Consider the following 26,528-nt stretch of genomic DNA (forward strand, 5'->3'; position numbering starts at 1 on the left):
TATAAATGCTGCCATTTACTGCACCAGACAGCTGCTCATTGGCCAGCAGAAGGGAGGCTGAACTTCCTGACAAGTGCACAATTCAGCTGTCTGTGTGAAAGAGGCCTAAGCAGGCTTGAGAAAGCTGTGGGATTTTTTCATATGGCTGCATAAGAAACTGTGCCTGTTATTAATATCTTGTGTGTGAACGACATGAAAGCAGATTCACATGCATGGATTTACTATAATGGTCACCTTCAGTGCAGTCTGTACAAAGACATTTACCTCTGCAGGATTGTTCTCTGATTGTGAATGAGGCTAACAATACATAACGCTAGCTGTTTACAGGATGGTAACTTCAACATTTTTGTATTTCCTTTGTCCCTTTTTATAATAAAATTGAGTTTCACAATCTTCTGCAGGTCTTCCTCTTTGTATCAGTGGAGTCAGCCAACTGTGAAACATGGTGATTTTTTAAATACATTTATTACATACATAACAATTACATGGTGGTCATGTCACAAGGGGGAGAGCGAGAGGGCGGAGAGCGTTATTCTTACAGCTGTCTTTACATAATGCCACCTATAGAACCAGAGGACAGACAACACACACTGCGGAGTTTACAAGCCTTATTGAAGAGACACGTTGGAGTGCCCCCTTGTGACACTCTTTACATACATCACCGCTGTAGGTAGAAGGAGCTGTTAAAGCCAAGCATAGTATATTTATTGTTCCTGGCTGTTTAGAATGTGCTTTATTTTTAAGTTTCCACACCCCCTGAACTCCCAGAACAGCCTGCAGCATCGGGCGGTGCGGGAGTCACAGGATCACATGCAGGGAAGTCATCTAGGGAAATAGCACTTGGTTCATTTGTTCTGTCCCAGCACCCATTCTCGGATTCTTGTTCCAGGCTGCGTATGGATGACCACGTCCTCTGCAGGCTCTGATGCCAATGTTGTAGTGATTGGAATATTAAGGTCAGTTCCAGGCAAACCAGAAACTGCAGCTGGAATCTGAATTGCTATCTGTGGTGGGAGATGAATCATTTTTCTAACGACCGTCTTCCTGCAGCCGGCTATTCTTGTGGCTCACACACCTCTTACTCTGCACAGCCAGCCAGATGGAATCTGTATTTTGTGTTTCAGCGTTTCTATGGCAGATGTATAACCAGTAACCCCACCTGTCTCATCACTGTCCAGTGCGCAGACAGGAGATACAGGGGACTGCAGCCTGGGTGTACTCTAGTCAATGAGATGCAAATATATGCAGCTTGAAAAATGGACTAATTGAATGAAACTGAGGTGGCATTAGTCAATTTTCAAGCTTCAGAATTGCTTGCATCTCATTGACCATCACCTAGTGTACACTGCCAATACAGCGTGGCAAGGGTGTGTGAACCACAAGACTGAACAAAATTAAAAACTTAAATGAATACAATCATGTCACGCTCTTTCCTGTTTAATAGTTTGCCTGGAATATAAAAGGACAAGGCACAGTGCAAGTACTTTTGTCAAAGAAAAAAAGTTCAGATTTTTGTGTTAAAACTACTACTGTGTTTGATAAGGGAGAAAGTTCTGCACTTGTAAATGGGAAGGAATCCAGTCTGTGGCATGGTGCACACCGAGCGTTTTTTTTGAAGCGGTTCGCAAACCGCTTCTGCCTGTGAAACAGCTTGGCTAATGTATCTCAATGGGCTGGTGCACACCAGCGGTTTGAGGTTTTTAGCAAACCGCAAATGTGGGTCTTGCAGCACTTTAACATTGAGGCAGAAACACTTCTGCTAACAGCTAAAGTATAGGAAAGTGGAAACCGCTCTGAAAAACGTTAGATCAGAGCAGTTTTCCAGGTGAAATGTTAGATCTGAAGCAGATTTTCAGAGCGATTCTAGGCATGTTAGAGAGGTTTTCTAAACATGCCTTGCGTTTTTGTGTAGCAGATTTCATATATTGTTACAGAAAAGCTGTTACTGAACAGCTACTGTAACAAAACCGCCTGGAAAACGCCTCTGATCTAACGCTTTTCAGAGCGGTTTTCCCAAACGATCATTTCTGATCAGTCACATAAATAATCATTTGTAAATGATCGTTTGGCAAAATGTATCGTTAGTGGCCTCCTTAAGGGACTGCCTAAATTATCCATTCAATATATTCACTCAATTTACCCTTACTACAAAGATTTTATAAAATTGAATCAAAAACATTGGATCATTAGTGGCAACCTTATTTCATGACTAAAGGTGCGTACACACATGCGACTATAGTCGTTTGTAACGATCGTTCCCCGATCTTTACCAACGACGATCGTTACAAAAAACGAACCACCGACTATTAAGGCAAACGCCGAACGAGCCAAATTGCTACAAAAAAAAGTTCTGTCTCGGCAGATTTTAACCAACGACGATCGTTTGCAAAAGTAGTACATCGTTGGAAACGGTCGTTCGTACTAGGCTTGACATGCGCATTTCACAATTTCTCCATGAAACTTCTCATTTTTATGCGCAGGCGCAATAGTTGCTTTACGTGATGTAACGTTCGTTCTAACGATCAGATCGTTACACAGCTTTTAAAACTAACTTTACTTAGGTCGTTCTTTCATCAATTAAAAGTTCGTTCGTCGTCCTTAACGAACGATCGTTGTCGCATGTGTGTACGTAGCATAATAGCATGTGAGACTGACCAATCCTCTCCAGTGATGGGGAGGGCCTCCCTGCTGGCAGCTTTACACAGCAGCTATCATATCATCTTGTTTGGAACACTAAAGCCCTCGTTTGGGGCCAATAATGGGCAAACATCTTCTAACCAATCTGATCAGATTAATTAAATCAATTCAATTTTTGGATCAATCCCATCAATCTGAGTGGCTTAGTTGTTGTTTTTTTTTTTTTTTTACTCATTAGTGGTCATTAACAATTATTTGGCAAATTGTTTCATTAGTGGCAATTTTTATATTGCATATAAATGTTAAGATTGGATGAAAAAGATTGGATCATTAGTGGCCACCATTAGTTGGAATGGATTGATCAGATGCTGCAATTGCATCATTTAGATAGATTCATAAAATCTGTCTAGTCTTGGAATTATGATTTCCTTGACCATCCCTAGAGATGATTATTTTCCAACAATGCATATTTTGTAGCATTTTATGTGCAGCCAGAATTGGGCAAATCCCATTTGGCTGACCCAGTTCCTGCGATACAAACTGCAGCAGAATCTGTGTTGAGCCAGAAAATGGCTATTCCATTGCTCATCTGTACTCCTCATCCTTGGCTTTCCTACAGATGCAAGCAATGAAATAACTGCAGCCTTCAGTGTGCAGACATCACCGTGGCTCACAATTTAGGCTGAAGACACATCGTAAAGTGTTTTTTGGATCGTGCTCCCATTGATTTGCCTAAAAATCGCAACAAAATGGCCACAATCACTTTTTTTAAAAGATCGATTGGCACAATTTTAATGCAAGTCAATGGGAGCTTTTAATAAACAAAAAGTGCACTGCGGTGTGTCTGCAGCCTCCTAAAAACAACTTGTTAGTGATGTGCATCTTAAACAACTCAACCAACATAGCTGTGGTTGTTTCTGGTAAAAAAATAAGGAATTTGTAATAACGGTTATGTCAGCTAATCGGGTAGGTTGGCATTCTGTCTGACAGCTAGTCTTGCATGGGTAGGCCAGCACTAAGTGGTATGACTGCAGCACACATTATGGTGCCTCTGTCACAAGATATACATGGCAGAGGTCACTGCTGGGATCCTTAATGAGATTTGTAATCCATATCCGCTTGTGCTAATACTTATTAACTAATTCACCTCCTAGAACCTATAAGTGTGTAGATCAGGTGTTATGTTATGCTCTCTCTGTATACATTAGAGGTTGTGTTCTAGCCAGAGTGCCAGCATCAGGCTAGGTTTACAGTGAACATGATGCGCCGGTACATCTGTTGCCAGGCAGATTGGTATGCTTTCTCAGTGTTTTGCAGTTCTTATACGCTGAAAATGCATGCTGCAGTGGATGTGTTGCCAGGACATTGTACTGGCACCATGTGTGGCCATTGAACTGATGTGCCGACAGTGCAGTCACCAGTAAATCTACTATATGAATGGTACAGTGCATCTGGAAAGTATTCTTAGCACATCACTTTTTCTACATTTTATTTATGTTACAGCCTTATTCCAGAATGGATTAAATTCATTTTTTTCCCCTCAGAATTCTACACACAACACCCCATAATGGCAACGTGAAAAAGTTTACCTGAGGATTTGGCAAATTTATTAAAAATACATTTTTTTTTTGTAGAAAGCACATGTACATAAGTAGTCACAGCCTCTGCCATGAAGCTCAAAACTGAGCTCAGGAGCACCCTGTTTCTCCTGATCATCCTTGGAGCTTGAGAGGTGCTGCCAAGAGGAATGGGCAAAACTGGGCAAGGATAGGTGTGCCAAGCTTGTGGCATCATAAGCAAAGGCAAGCAGATTGCCGCTACCTGGTGATATTTTCAGGGGAGACAGCAGAGCCATGGGGGGGGCCTAGTAGCGGCGATAGGACACGGAGGCATGTCATTGTGCACAGGACATGCTTCTGTGTACTATTAAGATTTAAAAATTCCACCTTGGGTTCTCTTTAATAACAGCGCTTGCTAATAATTTAATTCTCAGCACGCGCTGCTAAATTATGCTCTCCATTGCTACTTTTAACAAGCGTTCCACTGAACCTGCTCAGAGCTCCTGCGGGTCCAGTAGCTTCAAAGTACGATATTCCTGCACTTTGTCAAGTGAAAGGCAGCCCATTGGGCCAATCAAAGTGCAGGAATATCGTACTTTGAAGTTACTGGGCTCTGGGCAGTGCTCATTAAGTATAACCTCCCTAGTGACCAGGCCATATTTTACAAATTAGGTCACTGCAGTGCCATACAACTCAGCACACAAGTTATCCCTTCCCCCTTTTCTGGCCACCAACAGAGCTTTCTGTCGGTGGGCTGTGAACATTCCCCCAATGTTTGTTTATTTTTTACAAATATTCATGTGTGTCACGTGGCTGGCCCCAGTACATTGCTGCTGTAGAGAGTAAATAGTCAGTAGTTTTGCCGTCTAACAGTCTCCTACCCTCTTTCCCCGAAATTAAGACATCCCCTGAAAGTAAGCCCTAGTAGGAATTTTGAGCATACTCGACATATAAGCCCTAGCGGCAGTAAAGGGGAAAAATATGGAAACTTGTGTTATTACTGGAGCCCATAGTCTTGCAGGCAAGTCGACACGGGGACAGAGGAAGACACAGGTACAGAGGGGGGCACAAGGGAACACTAAAAGGTACAAAGGGGAAAAAAGTGGCACACAAGAGGTGGATCCAGCAGAGGAAAAGGTATCACAGCGGGGAAGGCAGGAGGACACACAGTACAGGAACTTGTGTGTTCATAGAAATATAAGACATCCCCTGAAAATAAGCCCTAGCACCTCTTTTGATGCAAAAATTAATATAAGACACTGTCTTATTTTCGGGGAAAGACGGTAGCTGCAATCACTGCTGGGAGACTGCTTGAATGACGGAGCTCCGCTTCACCATCAGAGATGTGCACACAATCTCCTGTGAAACCCTCCCCAGGACTTTACGCCACGGTCCTGGGGCGGGGCTGCTGCCGCATTTATGCCAATCAGTGTTACATGGTCGGCAGCAGGTTAAACTGAGCGTTATTTCACAGCGCACACTGGCTGCATAGCGTGCACAGGGGATTATAACACTCGATGGTGTAGCAGCACAGCTTAGTGAATCATCCTCAAAATGTGGAAAAAGTGATGTGCTATGAATGCTTTCTGGATGCACTGCATTTTCTGAAATTTGCAGTGGCTTCTCCCACAGATCTTTATTAACAGTGGTACTTTAAAGGGTAATTGTAGGGCATAAAATCAATTCTTTATTGTTATCTGATAACCAAGTAATAAGGATGCTAACCAGCTAATTCAAAAAGTTAAAATCACTTTCTTGTTGATAAATGATCATTCCCCAGTTTACCTGACTCTTATTTGGTACACAGAAAGGAAGTTGCAGGGCATGCTGGGTTGTCCTTTTTTGCTTCTCTACTTTCCCCTCAGACTTAACTAATGCAGCCCGATTGGCTGAAGCCTCTTTCCCTCCCACACCTGTTTCTCTCTGATTGGCAAATATTTCTCATGCTGAGACAATGCACTTTCTATAGTGAAGGGCGGGCAAGTTGTCCATCCCTTACAATTTGAGCCCATTATTTCATTATTATAGTATATAATAATATAAGCAGGGATGGAATGATTGCCATAGTAACACCTAGACATTTGAGGGGTGGCCTCTGCAGGTCTTAGTTACTGTGGAGTCATGTGACTAAGCTGGATCAGGATGGATGTAAGTGAAATACAGTGAGAACAATCCTTTGGCATCAGAGTTAACTGCCTAACAGAAACATCTAGCCCATGTTGGATCCTGTAGATACTTATATGGATGGTGATCTTCTTCAGTATGGTGCCACATAAGAATACCCAGTGGTCCTGGGAAGGCAATGGCCCACCAGCCTGGCACATTGGATTATGTCTGTGGCTGGTTAGTGGTCATAATGCATCAGGGATACATAGTTTTCAGTGCATTGCTTGAAGCTCCGCAGGTTCTGGAGGTGCTGGGAACATTGGAAGGACATGTAGAGGAGATCAATGAGGTTAGAGCAGAGCTGGGTCCAGGTCTCAGTTTGGTTTATCCAGCGGGTGCAGAGAAGCAGGAGGCGTCTTGGCATTCTGGGAAAAAAAGGCGAAGGTTGTGTTTACTCTGGGACATACGACACCTGCCACACGATGATGTGGCTCCTCTCTGCCTTGGAAAGCATAGGCTTGTTCTGACTGCTCCCATCTTCAGAGTGATCTTCCGTCTCATCATCTTCTCCATCCCCTAAAATAAGACAGTGACATTCTATCAAGAAGGATAATGGTGACAATTGTATAAAAAAAGTGTTCACATTGTAATAAATTGGAGTGCCCTAGTGGACAGGTCTGACCTGAATTGGTGGGCTGTTTACTCAGAACAGCTAATGTTCACTTGTGTCCCAGTTAAAGAGAATCTGTAATAAAAAAAATTCCCCTGAGGTGTACTTACTTTGGGAGGGGGAAGCCTCTGGATCCTAATGAAGCTTCCCATGTCCTTCATAGTAGCCCCGATCCAGTGCTGGCTCCCCCCTGAAGATAGGCGCAGTAGCGTCTGTACCATGCGACTATATTTACCTTTTGGATACAGCGCAGGCACAGTACCATCTTCCCCAGGGGAAATAGCGGAGCTCGATCAGGTCCCCTCTACTGCGCTAGCGTGAGACCCCTTTGCAGTAGAGCGGACCAGATCTGGTTCGGCTATTTCCCCTGGAGCCCGAGGGGCAAGATGGTACTGCGCCTGCGCTGGATCCTAAAGGTAAATATTGCTGTCTGCAGCTACCCAGTGGTCCCAGTGCTGGATCGGGGCTACTGAGGGGGACAGGGGAAGCCACATTAGGATTCAGAGGCTTCCCCCTCCTAAGGTAAGTACCCCCTGGGGCACATTTTTTTTTGTATTAGATTCTCTTTAAAGGAGAACTGTAGTGAGAGGCATATGGAGGCTGCCATATTGACTTCCTTTTAAGCAATACCAGTTGCCTGGCGGCCCTTCTGAGCTATCTGCCTGCAGAATAACACCAGAAACAAGCATGCAGCTAATCTTGTCAGATCTGACAAAATGTCAAACACCTGATCTGCTGCATGCTTGTTCAGGGTCTAGGGCGAAAAGTATTATAGGCTGAGGATCAGCAGGATAGCCAGGCAACTGGTATTGCTTAAAAGGAAAGAAATATGACAGCCTCCATATCCCTCTCACTACAGTTCTCCTTTAACCCTCCTGGCGGTATAAAAAAAATACGCCAGGAGGCAGCGCGGCAGTTTTTTTTAAATTTTTTTTTTCTATATCATGTAGCGAGCCCAGGGCTCGCTACATGATAGCCGCTGCTCAGCGGCATCCCCCCGCCCTCTTCGATCGCCTTCGGCGATCTCCGATCAGGAAATCCCGTTCAAAGAACGGGATTTCCTGGAGGGCTTCCCCCGTCGCCATGGCGACGGGCGGGATGACGTCACTGACGTCGGGTCGTCATTGGGAGTCCCGGGCCACCCCTCGGCGCTGCCTGGCACTGATTGGCCAGGCAGCGCACGGGGTCTGGGGGGGGGGGGGGGCGCGCGCCGCACCGTATAGCGGCGATCGGGCACGCGGCGATCAGGGTGCTGGCGCAGCTAGCAAAGTGCTAGCTGCGTCCAGCAAAAAAAAAATTAAACAAATCGGCCCAGCAGGGCCTGAGCGGCACCCTCCGGCGGCTTACCCCGAACTACGTTCGGGGTTACCGCCAAGAAGGTTAAGGCCAAAGACCGTGCTCTGGCAGTTGGATGGCAGGTATATGATGCATTTCATGAGGTACTCCCCTGCTTCATCAGATAAATGTTGGGTTATTTGATGAAGTGGGAAGTATTTCCTGATCAGTACTTTGTCTCTTCTGGAAACATCTGTGAGGGTCTTAAAGGATTACTGAAGTGAGAGGACTATGAAGGCTCCCATATGTATTTCCTTTTAACCACTTCAGGACCACAATGCTAAACCTCCATAAAGACCAGGCTGTTTTTTTTTATTGGCCACTGCAGCTTTAAGGCCAATCACACAAGTGATTCCCCCCCAACAGAGCTCTCTGTTGGGGAGGGTCTGATCACTCCACAGTTGTTTAATTTTTTTTTTTTTTTTTTTTATAAATATTTATTTATTTTGAAAAAAAATAGCTTTTTTTTTTTTCATTTTGAATCCCCTGCTCCCTCTTTCCCTCCCCCCACCAGCCATTAGGGTGATCAGCTGTCATAGGCTTCAGCCTATGACAGCCGATCACTTCCCAGCCTCAGGAGGGGACAGCCGTGTCACACGGCTGTACATGTAAATAGATGGCGATTACGCCGTCTAACAATCTTCCGAGAAGAGGGGCGGAGCTCTGCCCCATGAGCAGGAGATGTGTGCGCATCCTGCGCGCGATCTCCTGCAAACTGCAGCCCCAGGACTTGACTCCAAACGGCGTTAGGCGGTCCTGCCACGCCCATGGGTTTGGAGCAGTCTTAAGGTAGTTAAACAATACTGGCAGTCCTGCTGATTTCTTTGGCTGCAGTGGTGTCTGTACCACACACCTGAAAAAAGAATGCGACAGATTTGGTCAGACTTCAGTCAGAGCACCAGATCAGGAATCTTGTTCAGGGTCTATGGCTAAAAGTATTAGAGGCAGAGGATCAGCAGGGCTGCCAGGTAATATGCATTGTTTAACAGGAAATATGGCAGCCTCCATATCCCTCTCACGTCAGGTATGCTTTAAGTTTTTTTCCACTCTCCATAGCACAAATGGTAACCACACAATGCAGTCCAGCATATATACAGTCAATGCTTGCTATACTCAAATGTATTATAGCAATGTTGTTAAATACACAAGAAATCTATAGGAACTATGTTTTTCTTTATAAACATCATAGCTGTGTAATTACCAATACGGAAATCAATGTATCCCTCTCCTCCACTGAGCACCAGCACGTTCTTCAGCTTTTGTTCTTCAGTCTCAACAGGGGTTCCAGGGTTTTCTGACGGACTGTCCAGCACGCTGCCATTCAGTGTGGCTAAAACATTACCTACACAATGTTCAAATACAGAAAGAGGTTAGGGTGCACTTTTAGGAAATATTTGATGAGGCTTTAAATGTCCCTTGTGGACCAACTCCACCGTAACAGCCTGTGGCTGCCATAATAAATTAATATAGGACAAGGAGATGTTGGATGCCTCATATATCTGTGAAGACCTTACATCAAGGGTGTCAAACTCAGTCATGTAATGGGCCAAAATCTAAAACAGTCTAAGTCGCGGGCCAAAATGTTTATTAAGATTTAACATTAATTGGACAGTCTCAAATAAAGTGATGTTACTATAGTGATCATGGGGGTCTGGATCTCCACTCCTCCCCCTCCTGCAGAGTAGCACAGTGCAGCAGTTTCAAATTTACCTGCCCAAGTGATACTTTGGGTTTCCTCTGATCTCCTGACAGACACATGCACTATCATGCACAGGGGCGTAACAATAGGCCCTGCAGCGCCTGCGCCCGCGGGGGGGCCCGCCCCCCCCCGCTGGGGCCCGCTCAGGGCCGTTTTTTGGGGGCTGGAGGGGTGGCAGCATGAGGGGAAATCCTTGCCCACAGTCGGCGGGGAGAGGGGTAGTTCCCCCCCTCTCCCTCACCTCGGGGCTCTCCCCTCCAGCTAGTTAACGTGTGTGGGCAGCGGGCAGCAGCGGCGTCAGGATACATACCTTCTTCCTTGCGTTCCATCACCGCCTTCTCGCTCTAGCGGCTGACGTCACTTCCGCTTCCGGAAGTGACGTCAGCCGCTAGAGTGAGAAGTCGGCGATGGAACGCAAGACGGAGGATATGTCCCTGACGCCGCTGCTGCCCGCTGCCCACACACGTTAACTAGCTGGAGGGGAGAGCCCCGAGGTGAGGGAGAGGGGGGAACTACCCCTCTCCCCGCCAACTATGGGCAAGGCTTTCCCCTCATGCTGCCACCCCTCCAGCCCCCCAAAAACGGCCACGAGCGGGCCCCAGGAGGGGCCCGCTCTGAAATTTTGCAGGGGGGCCCGGTGGGGCTTAGTTACGCCCCTGATCATGCATATCACTGGCTCTAGAGGGTGCATCAGGAAGAACAGATGACATAGCACTTGCTATGTAAGGAGGGGTCCCCATGGGTTGCTGCTGCACCCCGGCTCAAACTTAAAATGTTTAACCAGAAACTCTGTCATCCTTTGGATGGGAAGGCAGTGTAATATTGTTATTTTACGTCTTACAATGATGCACATTTGAAGCTCTTGAGGGCCACAAAAAATGGCAAGGAAGGCTGCATTTGGCATGTGGGCCTTGAGTTGGACACCTGTGCATTATGTGAAGACCAAGAATTATCAGGCCTTTGTGTGTTAGTGAGACTTCTATATTCTGAAATTCGCAAGAAGATTAGAAACTTGGATAGACAGATGTTAAAAAGACTGATGCCTGGGAACCTGGGTTAGAGAAAAAATAGTTGAACACCACTGCTTCACACAGCAAGGGACAAGGTGACCAATACATACAACCACTGCCTAATTGACACCGATCATATGGGTCTACTCACTGCTTACTCTGATACACTGGCAGGACTACAGATTCAGTGTATATTAAGAATGTTTTTTTGAATAATGGCAGTTAGTGGGTGGGTTCGGGTTCCAAACCATGTAGTGCTTAATTCAAACTCACACAGTCTGCACCATCTCAGCATAAAACATCAGGGCAGGGTGCATTTAATTTAACTCTGATATTTCCTCCTTCCAAGCTAGAAGGAGAAAGTACCCTAAAAGCACCCTGTCCTTCTGTTCCATGCAGAATGCGTGTCCGGGTTCCAAACCATGTAGAGATGAACTTGAACACTAATGACAGTTAGAAGAAAAATAAAATAGAGAAATAGGAATAGTTCTTCTAAACACATTTCTAGTCTGTAGTAGGCAATGACTCCATTTGTGTCCGCTCTTTTTGGTAAATGGGAAAAAAAAAAAAAAGGTCTTGATTATGGTCTCACCTGGTACAGACACAAAGAATTTGACAGCATCACGATGGCCATGGAAGCAGAGCTGTGCCTGGGCCATGGAGCAGTATGGGATGAAGCTTCCTGCAGTCTTATCACTGTTATCATCGCTGTATACGTGTATGACTCCACCAGGCCGAGATCCCTCTCCAGACGACGTGGGAGATGTCTTGTTGGCTGAGAACACAGATAAGCAATTATTCAGTCTGAAAATACATTCCATGATACTAGTACCCATTCATCTAGCGACTTTGGCGGCCGATCGACCAATAGACTGATCTCTCTGATCAGAGAGAGTACAAATGACTAGACAATCTACCCTAGAATGGAATTAAAACTATAAAGATTTCTATTTAGGGAATTTCTGTAAAGCTACCCTGAAACAACTGAAGAATACAGGCTTGGCAAATTATTGGTCATCATTTCCCTGGTACTTTCCCCTACCACAGTTCTAGGATCTATTTTAACACATCAGTCTCACTCCTCTGGCTATTCAATCTAACTTGGAGAATTTAACAATTTGGAGTGCGAGACTCATTTCTAAACCAACAGTGCTGCTTGATTGCAGTAACCACAGAGCACCATTGTTATAGCATACTCCTAATTCTTTACTTTGGCCCCAAGGAAGCTCCTGGTCTGGAGCCCACTATGCAGTGAAGATTGTCCTGCCTGACGTGTAAGTTCTCCACGCCTTTCTGCCATCTAGAATTCTGTGAGGGCACGCAATTGGTAAATGTAAAGCCACAGTCCAGTTATTCCACTTCTCAGTGACGGCATGCCCTACACTATTTATATTATAATTTGGTATTATAGTGATCCATATTCTTTGGGGATTGTGATTTTGCTATTGTTATTTGTGTGCAACGAATGTGGCCTGATATACAGAAATGTCATATCTTTGGGATTTAAGCTCCTCCCAAATGTCAGGGGGTGATTAATCTCAATGGCAGGGGCTGTAGCCTGAGTTCTGTCCCTTTCTTCTTAGCCCAGCCTAGCTAGCAGGTTCCTCTGTCCTTATACAGCGGTGGTTGCAACCTTGTACATGAAACATTGTGTAGTAAAGTGTTTGTGTCACTCACACATTCCCTCCTGGCCTGTCTGTTCGCCCAATTCCAGCATATCGATTGCATCCACTAGATTGGATGGTTTGTGTGTTGAAACAGAGTGGAAGGCACTGAGCAGTCCAGCCATTCGGGCGTGTGACAATAGTGGTTACAACCTTAACTAATAAATACATTCAAAGGACACCTAAATTGAGTGGGATGTGGATTAGCATGTGGCTAACCCAGTCCAACTTTAATCTGATCTGCGTGATTGTTCTGGGTCTATGGCTAAACTTATTAGAGACAGAGGGTGAGCAGGACAGTCTGACAGTGTCCATTTTTTAATAAGGCAATACATATGGCAGCCTCTATATCCCTCTCACTTCAGGTGTCCTTTAAGGCCTAGAAACATGGTTGGTTCAGCTGTATTTGAGCCTTGCTTGAACTAAGCCTGTATTGCATCACGTTGAAGATCTTTGAAGGCAATGTGTTCTGTTCTGCTGCATTTGGAAAACCGTGAAGGCAACACAACCACCATAACAATACCACGTTAACATTTCATATTTGTAGTTACTTTGTACCACATAAACAGGTACTGTAATGCAAAATTGTTCTGATTAGTTTATTAAATGTATCAACATCTTTATATACATAAAGAACTAAATGCATTCATGCAAAACACCAGAAACATTATAAAACACAAAACGGTACAAAGTGCTCAGAGCAGTCACCCTGTGGGATAATAATAAAAGGACGTATTGGTATTTGTTTCCTTTTTGTTTTATTTATAAAGTTCATTCTAAAAACACTTATCACCCGACTCCTCAGTTTATGAAATCACCGACTCCAACTCCAAGTACCCGAAATTGCTCCCAACTCCTCGACTCCGACTTCAACTCCACAGCCCTGCTACTCAGCATCCTGATGACAAAGCTTTACTCAGATGATTTCAATATCTGATCATTCCTCTGTGCTACATTTTTGGATTTCCGAATACCCCTCCTACTATCTGGGCATAGACAGGGACAGGAATAGATATGCAAAGAGCAATACTCAGACCTGACTAAAGATCACAGATGTGTGAGTAAGGAACTACTGGCAATCACTAATCCTGAGCGTTTGCAATTTGTTTAACATTTTCAAAACTATTTTTATTGTAATTTGAAGGGTTGTGATAAAAAAAAAAATTGCTTCAAAAATGCTACATGCAGCATGTGCAATTTTATACAAAGCTCAAGCGCTGTAGTGGAATCACCCTCATAGGGTTCCACTGTCCTAGCACTTTGCCAATCAGCAAGTGCATGGAAGGTTTTAATCTATGTTTTCTCAGTACTTAAAGCAGAATATAACCCTGCATTTCAACTTTGCTCTAAAACATTATTTACAGCATATTATATACAACCAGCATTTTTTTTTTACTAGACCAGCATTGGAAGGGTTACACAGAGCTTTAAAGTTCCTGGAGAGAACTGCCGACCCATCCAAAGCTTACATAGACACATTTTGTTTACATAAATGTATCTAAGTGTTGAATGTGATTCACTCTCTCTGACTGAGAAGGAGCTGGAGGACAGCCAAAGAGTGTGTAACATTTATCACTTGTTACATTCTATTTAGTTAAATGTATCTATCTGAACTTCTGCATATCTCTCCACGGAACTTTAAACCTCTGTGTTTAAAGGGAACCTTAACTGAGAGGGATATGGATGTTTCCTGTTAAACAATACCAGTTGCCTGGCAGTCCAGCTGATCTCTGTGGCTGCAATAGTGGCTGAATCACACCCTGAAACAAGCATGCAGCTAATCCAGTCTGACTTCAGTCAGAGCATCTGATCTGCATGCTTGTTCAGGGGCTGTGGCTAAAAGTATTAGAGACACAGGATCAGAAGGCGATTCAGGCAACTGGTATTATTTTAAAAGGAAAAATCCATATCCTTCTCAGTTTAGGTTCCCTTTAACCCTTCGTATGCTGGTCTAGTAAAAAAAAAAAATGCTGGTTGCATATAATATGCTGTAAATAATGTTTTAGCGCAAAGTTGAAATGCAGGGTTATATTACGCTTTAAAGATAACACCGTATAATCCCTTTCTAATAAACTTCAAGGGGCTAGGAAAAGTAGTTTGCTATATCGGAATAGGTGAAACATTGTATATTTATAAAGACAGATTTGCTGGGACCTGAGGATCAAGTTTACAATATCCAGAGGTTTACTATATCAGAGTTTACTATAACGAAATTCTACTGTAATAACTTGTGCTAAAAAGCAATATAAGTGCTCTGTAAACATGAGTCTTTACTGCACAGATGAGAGTTATTATGTTCTACCTACTGTGTTTAATCTTATTCAACATTTTGTAGAGCAGGAATTTTCCACTTCCGCTCCCTGTAGCCTGGCTAACCGTGTTGCCTGCAGTCTGGGACTGGGAGGATATGAGCCAGTACATCAGTCTTGCAATCAGCCATTTCTTTGCATATGGTCCACAACTCTCTGCACCATTCAGGTATGGTTTTCAAGATATGGTATATGTTCACACTATACGATCTGCACAGTTTTGGCCTATGTTATCTCCTGCAGAGTTAATCTATCTGTAAAGTGTCTAAAGGCCCATACACACGTCGGATTTCCGCGAAAGACGGGTCGTTTGAACGCCCCGTCGTTCCGTCATTCGCCCGCTAAATCGGGCGTGTGTACAAACCCGGCGGATCGTTCAAACTCACTCTTATCAAGCGAACGATAGTCTGTACACACGCCCGATTTAGCGGGCGAACGACGGGACGTTCAAACGACCCGTCGTTCGCGGAAATCCGACGTGTGTATGGGCCTTAAGTGTGAGTAAAAACAATGTATATGCTCAACGAAACTGCCTGATTGTCATCTGATTTTGGTCTGTTGGACAACAATCAGGCATGTGTATGTGTGGTAAAAGACTAGCCGAGTGACTGATAACAGGCAATTTGCCCAATCCATCCGACAGATCAACTCACAGGACTGTTGGGCTGATGCATACAATGTAGTTTGAATGACACACTTGTTTTGAATGCAGTCATGTCGTGCAGTCCGTCGTTTCACTTGGTGTATGTCATTGATTCGGTCGTTGGTTGGTGCTCAGAAAAAACAAGTCATGTAAACGGTTTGTCGTCATGTCGTGGTGTTGGTCGTGCACTTTGCTGAGCGTGTGTACATAGCTTAACACGCAGTCTAGTTTGGATTAGTAGTTTCCCAGCTTCAGTTCATGGAACAGAATACAACGTGATCTATAACAGGATGCTGAGATCACACAAATGTTTAGGAGTAATGAAATACTAAATGGATAAGTAACAAGAAGAAAGTAGACGATGACCAAAAAACGTAACAAAACTGCATGAGAATAAAACAGCAATGAGCAGATGCCACGTGAGACCAGCAAGCAGTGCAAGCGCCAATGATGTGCCTAAAAAAGCAACTACAACAAACACATACTGTGGTGCACTGCCACTTTAAAGTGGATTTACCACATCAAAAAGCCTTGAGTATAGTCAGTCAGAAGTAACAAAACAATCAAAATAGCTTCCAGTTGTCTGTGAAAGATTTCATTTCCAGGTCACATCCAAAGAACATATAGAGTGGTTTCAACTGGACTGTTTCGCGTGTTCTGGAATCTCGAACATTTCATCAGTAGGACATGAAACTTCCTCTGATCTTCCAGCTGCCATTTCATTTCTCTGGAGTTTTTCGCAGATGATGACTGATGGATTGTCTCCAGCAATGGCAAAGCTGTCATACCCAAAATGTCACAGCAAACTTGCAATATTAGGCTAGATCACCCCAAGATCTGAAGTACTTCGATCTTAGCAGGGCCGTAACAGGACTTAATATGGCCCCCCCTGCAAAAATGATAGCATGGGCCCCCCTTGGTTCCCAAACCCCATTTGGGTCATGTGATTGGGAGTGGCGAATGGCAGCAGAGAGTGTTCTGCTGTGAAGCAGCGCCTGGAGGCAGGAAAAAATGAAATACTCTCCTACATACGGTTTTTGCTAACTGGCTGCACTGGTGGTTGGAAAAAGGGAAGAAGAGGGGCCCCCAAGGCCTCTGGGCTCCCCTGCTATGGCTGGGGTTGCAGGGCTGATTGCTACGCCCATGGATCTTAGTCTTTGGATATACCATATCCTGGATAAATGTGGAAGCTAGTATGGTTTAGGTTACCCAGCTGCAAAGTTCATAGCATAGGGAACAGTTCTCTAATCACAGCACCCTTTACAACGTGAAGCGTAACTGGGCGAATAGTATGGGTGTGGTTATTATACAACCTATTCAAAACCTAGGAGTTTTAGAGGATCTTTTCCATCCAATAACTTTAGCAGAATTTCCCTATGAGGTTCCCCGCTAGGTCACCTAAACCATACATTACAGGATTAATGTTTGAAATTGGATTTAATATTTAATGTTGACTACAACAAGGTTGGCCAGGAACAAAAATGGCTGCTGTCTCAGTACACTTTAAGGCATCTCACTTTTCGGCTTTATCTAAATATATTTAAGATGTGTAAGCACAGTGTCATTTTGGACAGCTGAAAACAGGTGACAATGACGACATATAACATGACAAAGCCACTGTTAATGATCCAGCACTATTCCCCAGTGACGTGAGTGGCACAGTGGCCTGGTAAATACCACAGAACTATGAGAAGATGAGGATGGAGGAAGATGGGATGAGGTGAGACAGAGATAGGTTCTGGACTTACCCCGCAGCCCCAGCAGCTGCCCCCGGTGTAGGACTACCGCTAGCGGAGGTGGAAGGGGAGGGGTAGATTGAAGGGAAAGGGAGGAGAGAGGGAGGAGTTCAAGGAAGGGAGGAGATGAAGCATGGAGAACACAAAAAAAAAAGAAATTATTGGCAGGACTTTCAGGAAGGCAAACCTCTATCACGGGGTTAAGCTGTAACATGACCAGTGAGAATAAATCAGGCACAATACATACTATATCATACAATGCATTTCTGAAAAATAAACAGTTAGAGCAGAATTGTAGGCTTAGTCACATGGATGTGGATTCATGAGCAGCTTGTGGACACTTTCCTTTCTCAACATGATCAGGTGATCGATTTGTAAGTCTCTGATTGGTTGGTCCAAATCACAGGCTCCCGTTTAGGTTAAAACAGGCAGCCAGTGGCGTAGCTAAGGAGCTGTGGGCCCCGATGCAAGTTTTACATGGGGCCCCCCAAGCACTCTATACATAATTGATACAGTGCACCAAAATCTACCAATGGTAACTACAGTGTCACAGGTACAAGAAGGGGATGGGGAACAGTTTGTTAATGATTACCAATATTCAAAGTATCTATAGAAGTGATTATTATGAGCACAGGACCAATAGAGAGATAATAATGCAGTTGAGGGAGGCCCTTTGGGGCCCCTCTAGCTCAAGGGCCCCGATGCGGTCGCTACCTCTGCAACCCCTATTGCTACGCCCCTGCAGGCAGCAGAAGTAAGACATCACATAATAATAACCAGCCCAGGCAATCAGAGATTTACAAATTGATCACCTGATCAGATCTCCTTCCATTAATTATTTTGAGGACAATTTCTGCAGAATTAAAGTCTCTATTATGAATGAAAAAAGAACTCTTCTCATATCAGACAATAAAAGAGTTGGTTATTCTGAGCTCTAGGTGTCCACCACAATGACACAAGGGTGTGGGCGGGCACAGGGACAGCATGGCTCCCAGTGATCCTAATCAGGAAGGAACCAGATAATATATTACTTTAGAGTTTTGTTTCAGGTGACTAAATCTGCATGCTAGTGGTTTCCCTGGCTGTAATGCTCATCCCCTGGATATAATTAAGTCTCTCCTCTGGAAAAATGCAGATCAGAAAATTCAGATGACAAGACATGCATACTTGTTCCAGAAGAGTGATCAAGAGATATTACAGAGGATATGTTTAAAAAAACAGCATCTTTCAGAATGTGTCCGGCAATGGCAGCCTCCATATTTTTATCATGCCAAAAGCACTTTAAAAGGCCTAAAAGACCACAGGGACATTAGGAGCCCAATATAGCATAGTAATCCCTGTAATGGATATAAATTAGATATCACAAACCTGAACTAAAAAGTCTGGGTTGCCTAAAAAAGCAAGTGTGTGTGTGTGTATATAGTGTGTGTGTGTGTGTGTGTGTATAGTGTGTGTGTGTATAGTGTGTGTGTGTGTGTGTGTGTGTGTGTGTGTGTGTGTGTGTATAGTGTGTGTGTGTATAGTGTGTGTGTGTATAGTGTGTGTGTGTGTATAGTGTGTGTGTGTGTATAGTGTGTGTGTGTGTGTGTGTATAGTGTGTGTGTGTATAGTGTGTGTGTGTGTGTGTGTATAGTGTGTGTGTGTGTGTGTGTATAGTGTGTGTGTGTGTATAGTGTGTGTGTGTGTGTATAGTGTGTGTGTGTGTGTATAGTGTGTGTGTGTGTGTATAGTGTGTGTGTATAGTGTGTGTGTGTATAGTGTGTGTGTGTATAGTGTGTGTGTGTGTGTGTATAGTGTGTGTGTGTGTGTGTGTGTATATAGTGTGTGTGTGTGTATAGTGTGTGTGTGTGTGTGTGCACCGTTCCCACCCAGCCATTGCTGGTCCTGTCTGTGAGTGTTGTACCTTATTACTAAACTGAAAATAAACTGATGAGATAAACAATCTCATCTATCCAACTCCTAAAGATGTCTTTTTTTTAATACCAGAGTTTAATTTCATATTAAAAAAGGTTTAATAGTTCAACTATCCCAGCTGAATGACACAGTCTTTAGTGTTCTATGTTTAAACGAATGCAGAGGTGAGAATAAAGTGATGAGATGAATAATTGTATCTATCCTATTTCTCCCAAAAAATGCTTTTCCAAATATTTTACAGTTTTAATTACTGTATATTTAAATCTACATTTTTAATTTTTAAGGTTTAATGGTCTCTGCTCAATGTCTTTGAAGCAGAGGAGTAACAACAGCCCCTGTGCCGGAGCATGAGGAGTCCTGTACTTAGTGGCAGCGTAACGTTATATATTACCTGCTCCTGGCACCAATACAGGTCCTCTTCACTTCCTCTTCAGTGTACAAGTGCCGTGTAGCCATCCGATCACCATGCAGCCTCCTTCCCTGTCACATAACATAGGACTAAAGCTTCATGGTGATTGGCTGGCTGCACTGCACTTGCAAACTGAAGAGGAAGTGAAGAGGAACCTGTATCGTTGCCGGTAGCAGGTTATGTATAGGGCTCTCTCTGCATTATGTACATGATCCGCCCCTCCCCCCCCCCCCAGCTCCTGGAGAGAGCTGTGCTATAGTCTGAATAGCATATTTGCCTACATTTATTTTAAATAACTACAGCAATAAAAGGGAGCACGGCCTAGTACTATGCAGGAATGGCACTGTACACATATATCTCATCATATCACATGTCAATTCAGATGCCCTTTAAGGCGATACTTTAAAAAAAAAAGTGTTCTTACTTACTGGGAAAAAAAACCCTTTGTGTCTTTGAACTGAGGGAAAGCACTTGAATTCACCCATCTCAGTTCCCCACCAATCAGAAGTGAAAGCATTTTTGAGCACTGAAGACAATCATCATCTGGTGGATATGGGTTAGTACATACTGCTGTATTTTCTGTAGGAAAGATCTGTCGCCATCCATACTTCTAACTGGATTTCAGTTATTCAAGGCTGATATTAGATCCCTCCTCTGCTAAACTCTGTACACTTCTCACCAGTATCACCTTATCTCATCTGATGTGTGACATATTTGACGTAAGTGATGTCACAGATATTAGCAACATTTATAATCACTCTGCTCTCACTAGTTTAGTGTTTTCCTCTATTGCCTTTGGCTTTCAGTCACATTAGCACCAGTAGAGTTTGTCTTGGAGAGCTGCACAGTGTGTAAGGAACTGCTTGCCCAACTTACTCTCTGTGAGGGGTATTGAGATGACCACTCCATTTCCAGTTCCCACCCATAGACGGTTACCAGCGATAAGCAGGGCTGTGATTCGCACAAAGGAGAAGCCTAATTTTCCAGTTCCTGGTAGGAAAAGAGAAGAGAATATTTCATATAGAATAATGTAACATGATATACATAGCCGGCCTTCACTGCCCATGAAATAACATAGCCATGGCATTGAACTGGTAACAGTATATTTATAGTTAAAGAGGTAGTGTACCGATTATTCACAACACAAATTAGGCACATGCCTAAGACCCAATTGGTGTCTAAAGGGCCTGGCTGTCAATAATAATAATGCGCATGTCAGATCACAATGTTCATAAAAGTGACAAGGATCTGAAAAGATCTCCACTCCTATGTAAGTTTGCTACTTTGTAGATTTTTAGTGCAATCAACAATTAAGAATAATCCAGGTCGTTGATAGCCATAAAGCGTTCATCAGCCAAGTCCCTGCTTCACAGGTCGCCAAACTGTGTAATTTACTATGAAGGTGATGAACACCGTAAGCTACAATGGAGATTAGTGGCATTTGCTTCAAAGTCCCTGTCCATCAGTTTCACGCATAATAGGGGCCAGTGTGGGGTCAACAATACTCGGTACTGGCCACAGCATTGGCTGGCTACTCACCTAACATTTTACTGACATAAGGCTCAATGTCCACATCTTGGAGGTGCTGGTGGGTATGTGCATGGTACAGCCTGAGAGTAGAATCCAACCGAATTGATACCCACACCCCATCTCCAATCCATGCCAGCTGTCGCACCTGGCTCTCCCTTCGAGGATGGGCATCAAATGACTTCTGCAACCAAGGTAAAGGATACTGATAATGAACAGACGGCTCTGGAAATGGATGATATTAGCACATTCTATAAACCAGTTTACAGTACAATAATTCAAGTGTAACTACAGTCCAAATTTCTCATATGCGCTAATAGATTAGCCACATTATTATACATTGTAAGAACAAACTTCTATTAAAACAAAATGTCTGAAAGGGTTAAAAGGGTTACTTTCATTTTCTTCTGGAAGCCTCATCAGTTTGCTCTCCAGGCTTTGAGAGTTCTTTTTTTTCTGCAGTAGATGAATTTTATCAGAGACTTTCTCTGTGCACAGTAAACTGACAGAAAGCTGTACATTTACACGAGTGGCGAGTTGGCGGCCCAATGCAGATAGTAGCTGATCAGCTACTACACAGGAATTAATGGTTGCAGATGATTGTAGATGTAGCAGTCATTTGAGTGCTGTAGTTAGGAAGTTTGGTTTAGGTACTTATGGATGGGGGGGTGGGGGGGGGGGGGGTAGGGTTAGGCAATAGGTGAAAGGGGGGTTAGGCACTAGGATGGGTGATTAGGTTTAGGCATAAGGTGGGGGATACATTTTAGGCGCTAGGATGGAAGAGTTCAAGTGAGAATGGGTGCCGGTGGTTCATAGTAAAGTATCAATAAAGTGAATTACCAATATTTTGCTACTAGCGGCACCACCCGGTGCCCAAATCAAACAGCACTGCCACAATATGTACTCCTGGCAGGCCACCTACCTCTATTTGCATGGTTTTGGGCTGAATCACATGTATTTTGTTCTTGTATCCACACCAGACTCGGTCATATACTACAGCCATACAACGGATGGAGTGATGAGTGTGTCCGAGGTCCATCAAGTGATAATTACTGAGGTCCCACTGTCGGTCTTCAATATAAAAAGAAAAGGGAACATTTCTGCATCCTGCTGACAGCTATATATAGGCAAAGAAGCTGAAGTGTATCATTTGACTACATCTACATAAATCCCAAGCTTTTATTACCTTCTCCTCGGTGGAAAATGGCCAGTGTTCCATCTGCTAGGGCCACCAGAACCCGTCCTTTCACATGTCTAAGAAAAAATTAGAACTGAAGTAAGTCAACCTGGTCAATTGTATTGTAGTTAAGGCTGATACACATAATGCAATTTTCACATCAGATAGACTAATTGATAATTTCCAGCATCTGCTTCCAACCGATTAGTTAAAATAAGAATGGGAGGTAATCTCTTACCTCTCCTGATGACAAAAACACCAGTAGTACTGAAAAATTATTTATTCAAAACACAAAATAAACAACGCATTTCACGGGTAGTAGCCCACTTCCTCAGGCCGATACACAGTGCCTTGGAGTAAGGGAAAAGGATATAGGCGGCTCTAGTCAAAGGACACCACATGTTTTTCATTACAGCATGGACTGGTAAGGTGTGGCCACCACAAGTCCTTCATGTACTATTCCAGCATGAACTGGTAAGGTGTGGCCACCACAAGTCCTTCATGTACTATTCCAGCATGAACTGGTAAGGTGTGGCCACCACAAGTCCTTCATGTACTATTACAGCATGAACTGGTAAGGTGTGGCCACCACAAGTCCTTCATGTACTATTACAGCATGGACTGGTAAGGTGTGGCCACCACAAGTCCTTCATGTACTATTACAGCATGGGCTGGTAAGGTGTAGCTACCACAAGTCCTTCATGTACTATTACAGCATGGACTGGTAGAGTTTGGCCACCACAAGTCCTTCATGTACTATTGCAGCATAAAGTAGTAAGGTGTGGACTGGACACCACAAGTCCTTCATGTACTGTTACAGGATGGACAGTTGAGTCACAGAATTCTGAGAAAGGTGGAAGTGTCTTATGCTCATCTTTGTATGATCTCCAAACTTGCAATAATTCCTGTATGCAGGCCTCAGACTTGATATATGTGTTGCGCATGCATGCTGGGGAAGTGAATAATCTATTATATTCCGCTATCTTTCCGTGCCGTCAAAAGAGACATTTTCTATCATGCCCCTCACACGTGTCCGTATTGACACAAGAAAATCCCAGTGGGCAGTGACAGAGCTACAAAGCCATGGGACCCAATACTAATTTTACACTGCCTGCCCCTTCCTAGCACTGTATGCAATATAATTCCATTACACAGACTGCCACAGTGTGGGAGAGGTGTAAGCAGAGGAAAAGGATGGTTTCTTCATGATTACTATTCACGGCACTTATAGAGGCGATTGTTATAACCACAGCACCAAAAGAGAAAATGCACAAAGAGGAGGGCTGAAGGTGCACCCTGGGTGCAGCACCCATTAGGTCTAGCGGCCCTGGTGCAGTCATAAATTCTGCACCCCATACAGCTAAGCCACTGCCAGTGACATCTTCATTTCTACATGGAGTTGGGAGAACAATAGAGAGAGAGTTTGTGTGTGTGTTTTTATAAAATCAAGTGACCAAAAACGCTAAGGGCCCTTAATCAGTTGCTCTCGGTTATGACTGAAAGAAAACTGATTTTCAAAGTAAAGCCCATGGTTTCCAATGGCACCTTTCACACTTAACGCGTTTTAACTGAAATCTTTTTCACAATGCACTGCTATGGAAAAAACGCGTACTAACGTGTACTAATGCACACCAACTGATTAAGTGTAAACAGGGCTTACTACATGCGTTGCCGTCCGTATCTCAGCAACATGTGCGGGAGGCCGACACGCACGAACATCAGAAGTGCATAGACTGCACTGTCTGATGTTCACACTGCATGCGTTCCAGACCAGTGCGGTGCGCGAACGTATGCTGCACGTATTCTTTCCCCAAACGCACGGTTGTCCCATTCACTTTCAGTTAATAGTATCAGCCACGTAACGCATGCAAACGCAGATGGTGTGCGATCCTTTTATGCCTGCACTACCCCCTTATAGATAGGTTCTATATTTACTTGCCTATACTACATTGTGGACAGTCTTATTGGGGAGGACAGCCAGCCTTTGGCTTTGTTAGAAGCTCTAGTAATGAGGTGAGTAGGAATTTACAATAAGGACATTTGGTTACAGGAGTTTCCTGCAGACAGAAGAAGCCAGCAGGTGGTTTGCTTGTTCTAAAGCACAGAAAAGTGAAATAGATTTGGGGAGAGCGTTTGCTCCTCTCTTCTCCATACAGAATTGTATCAAACTGTCTGCCAAGTACTTACACAAGGCTCAGCACTGAATCCTTTAGCTTTATGGAGTGCAGACATTTCTTCCAGTTGGAAACTGCTGAATGGACGTAGAGCCTGGAAAGTGAAGGTAGAATATTCATGAACGGTTCCATTAAAGCCGACCTGAACTCACAACTTCCTCTCTGCTCTAAGCACCAGCATAATAACCTTTAAAAAACATTGCTGTGTTACAGCTTACAGAACTCTTGCAAATAATCTGCAGTGTGTCTATTGCCTGCTTTCATTGAAGCAGACAAAGAGTATTTACAAATTAGCTATGTCTGTTGAGAACTGTCGAATTGCTGTCCTGTCACAGTTGAGATAGCAAATTATACTTGTGATTTCTTAAAGATGAGGGGGATTTAGGCAGGCTCTTCTCTCTAAAAACACATATTTCTCTGTTTTCCTTGTGTCCTGGGCAAGAGTTCAGGTCCACTTTAAATTCAAGGATAAGGTTTCTTAAAGGACACTTGAGGCGAAAATAAACTAATGAAATAAACAATTGTATCTATCTTCCTTCTCCTAAAAATGACTTTTTTTAAGATATTCCACAGTTTTATTTTATGTTTAAATCTACTTTTTAAGTTTAACCACTTGAGGACCCACCCTTTACCCCCCCTTAAGGACCAGCGCTGTTATTTGTGATCTGTGCTGGGTGGGCTCTACAGCCCCCAGCACAGATCAGGGTGCATGCAGAGCGATCAGATCGCCCCCCTTTTTCCCCCACTATGGGGATGATGTGCTGGGGGGGTCTGATCGCTCCTGCCTGCCGGTGTTGCGGGGGGGGGGGGCACCTCAAAGCCCCCCTCCGCGGCGAAATCCCCCCCCCCTCCCTCTCCTACCTGGTCCCCCTGGTGTTCCGGGCTGCACAGGACGCTATCCGTCCTGTGCAGCCAGTGACAGGACGTCCCCTGTCACATGGCGGCGATCCCCGGCCGCTGATTGGCCGGGGATCGCCGATCTGCCTTATGGCGCTGCTGCGCAGCAGCGCCGTACAATGTAAACAAAGCGGATTATTTCCGCTTGTGTTTACATTTAGCCTGCGAGCCGCCATCGGCGGCCCGCAGGCTATTCACGGAGCCCCCCGCCGTGATTTGACAGGAAGCAGCCGCTCGCGCGAGCGGCTGCTTCCTGATTAATCAGCCTGCAGCTGGCGACGCAATACTGCGTCGCTGGTCCTGCAGCTGCCACTTTGCCGACGCGCGATATGAGTGCGCGGTCGGCAAGTGGTTAAACTGTTTTATTGTTTTTGCTCAATGACACATTCGTTGAAGTATGCCAGAGCTAAAATCTATGAACAATTGATCCTTTTTATCTCTTTCCTGCTCTCAGAAGCCATTTTCTGCTAGGAAAGTGTCTTGTAGTTGGAATTTCTTATCAGTGAGGGTCACACTGTAGTCACTTCCTGCCTGAGTCAGGACTGAGTCAGCCACTTACATACCTGATATTTACCTCTTTCAGGCAGAGAAAGAAAAAAAGGTACACAGCATAGTTATTTGTGTGCTAGGCACTGTACATACACATGTCTATCTCATCATGTCACCTTAGGTATCCTTTAACTATCACATTATTTAAAATGTTATTGTTCTTACACTTAACTATGGTTAAACTGTTTTAAAATGAGACCCTGATCAATAGTATACTTGCATTATTGTTTTTTTCACCATGAAAGATAATGGCTTGTCACCCCCAGTACAATATATATGTTAACGCTGAACGCTGTTCACAAATGTGCACCTAAAACGGCCCCAGTGCTTCGGAATTGTTCCTGCTCTTCTCTCTTGTAGTAAATTGTGTCTCTCCATTTCACATCTTCCCCATGTAGACCTTTTCAGCACACAGGAAAACCCAGAGTATAAGTATGGGCTAATCAGGTCAGCTTTTCTGTAAATAAAAAGGAGTGTGAACCTTGTAAAATGAATAGAGCAAGTATATTACAT

General features: G+C 44.0%; 1 protein-coding gene across 15 annotated transcripts in view; it reads right to left on the reverse strand.

Moving 5' to 3' along the window:
• Positions 1-446: 446 nt before the first annotated feature.
• MAPK8IP3 (mitogen-activated protein kinase 8 interacting protein 3) overlaps positions 447-26,528 on the reverse strand; it is a 175,666-nt gene continuing 149,584 nt past the window's right edge. For 11 of the 15 annotated variants that reach the window (XM_068244368.1, XM_068244367.1, XM_068244369.1 and 8 more), the window contains 9 exons: positions 24,583-24,663; positions 22,405-22,472; positions 22,141-22,289; positions 21,231-21,402; positions 20,568-20,681; positions 17,381-17,419; positions 11,609-11,791; positions 9,509-9,649; positions 447-6,878 (listed from right to left, as the gene is read on the reverse strand). In XM_068244368.1, the coding sequence (XP_068100469.1) occupies positions 6,754-6,878; positions 9,509-9,649; positions 11,609-11,791; positions 17,381-17,419; positions 20,568-20,681; positions 21,231-21,402; positions 22,141-22,289; positions 22,405-22,472; positions 24,583-24,663 (1,072 nt within the window). In that variant the 3' untranslated portion in view covers positions 447-6,753. The remainder of the gene's footprint in view (positions 6,879-9,508; positions 9,650-11,608; positions 11,792-17,380; positions 17,420-20,567; positions 20,682-21,230; positions 21,403-22,140; positions 22,290-22,404; positions 22,473-24,582; positions 24,664-26,528) is intronic. The other 4 variants (XM_068244373.1, XM_068244371.1, XM_068244374.1 and 1 more) reach the window with 1 other exon arrangement.

This window comes from Hyperolius riggenbachi, chromosome 7, assembly GCF_040937935.1.
Source record: "Hyperolius riggenbachi isolate aHypRig1 chromosome 7, aHypRig1.pri, whole genome shotgun sequence".
NCBI lineage: Eukaryota > Metazoa > Chordata > Amphibia > Anura > Hyperoliidae > Hyperolius > Hyperolius riggenbachi.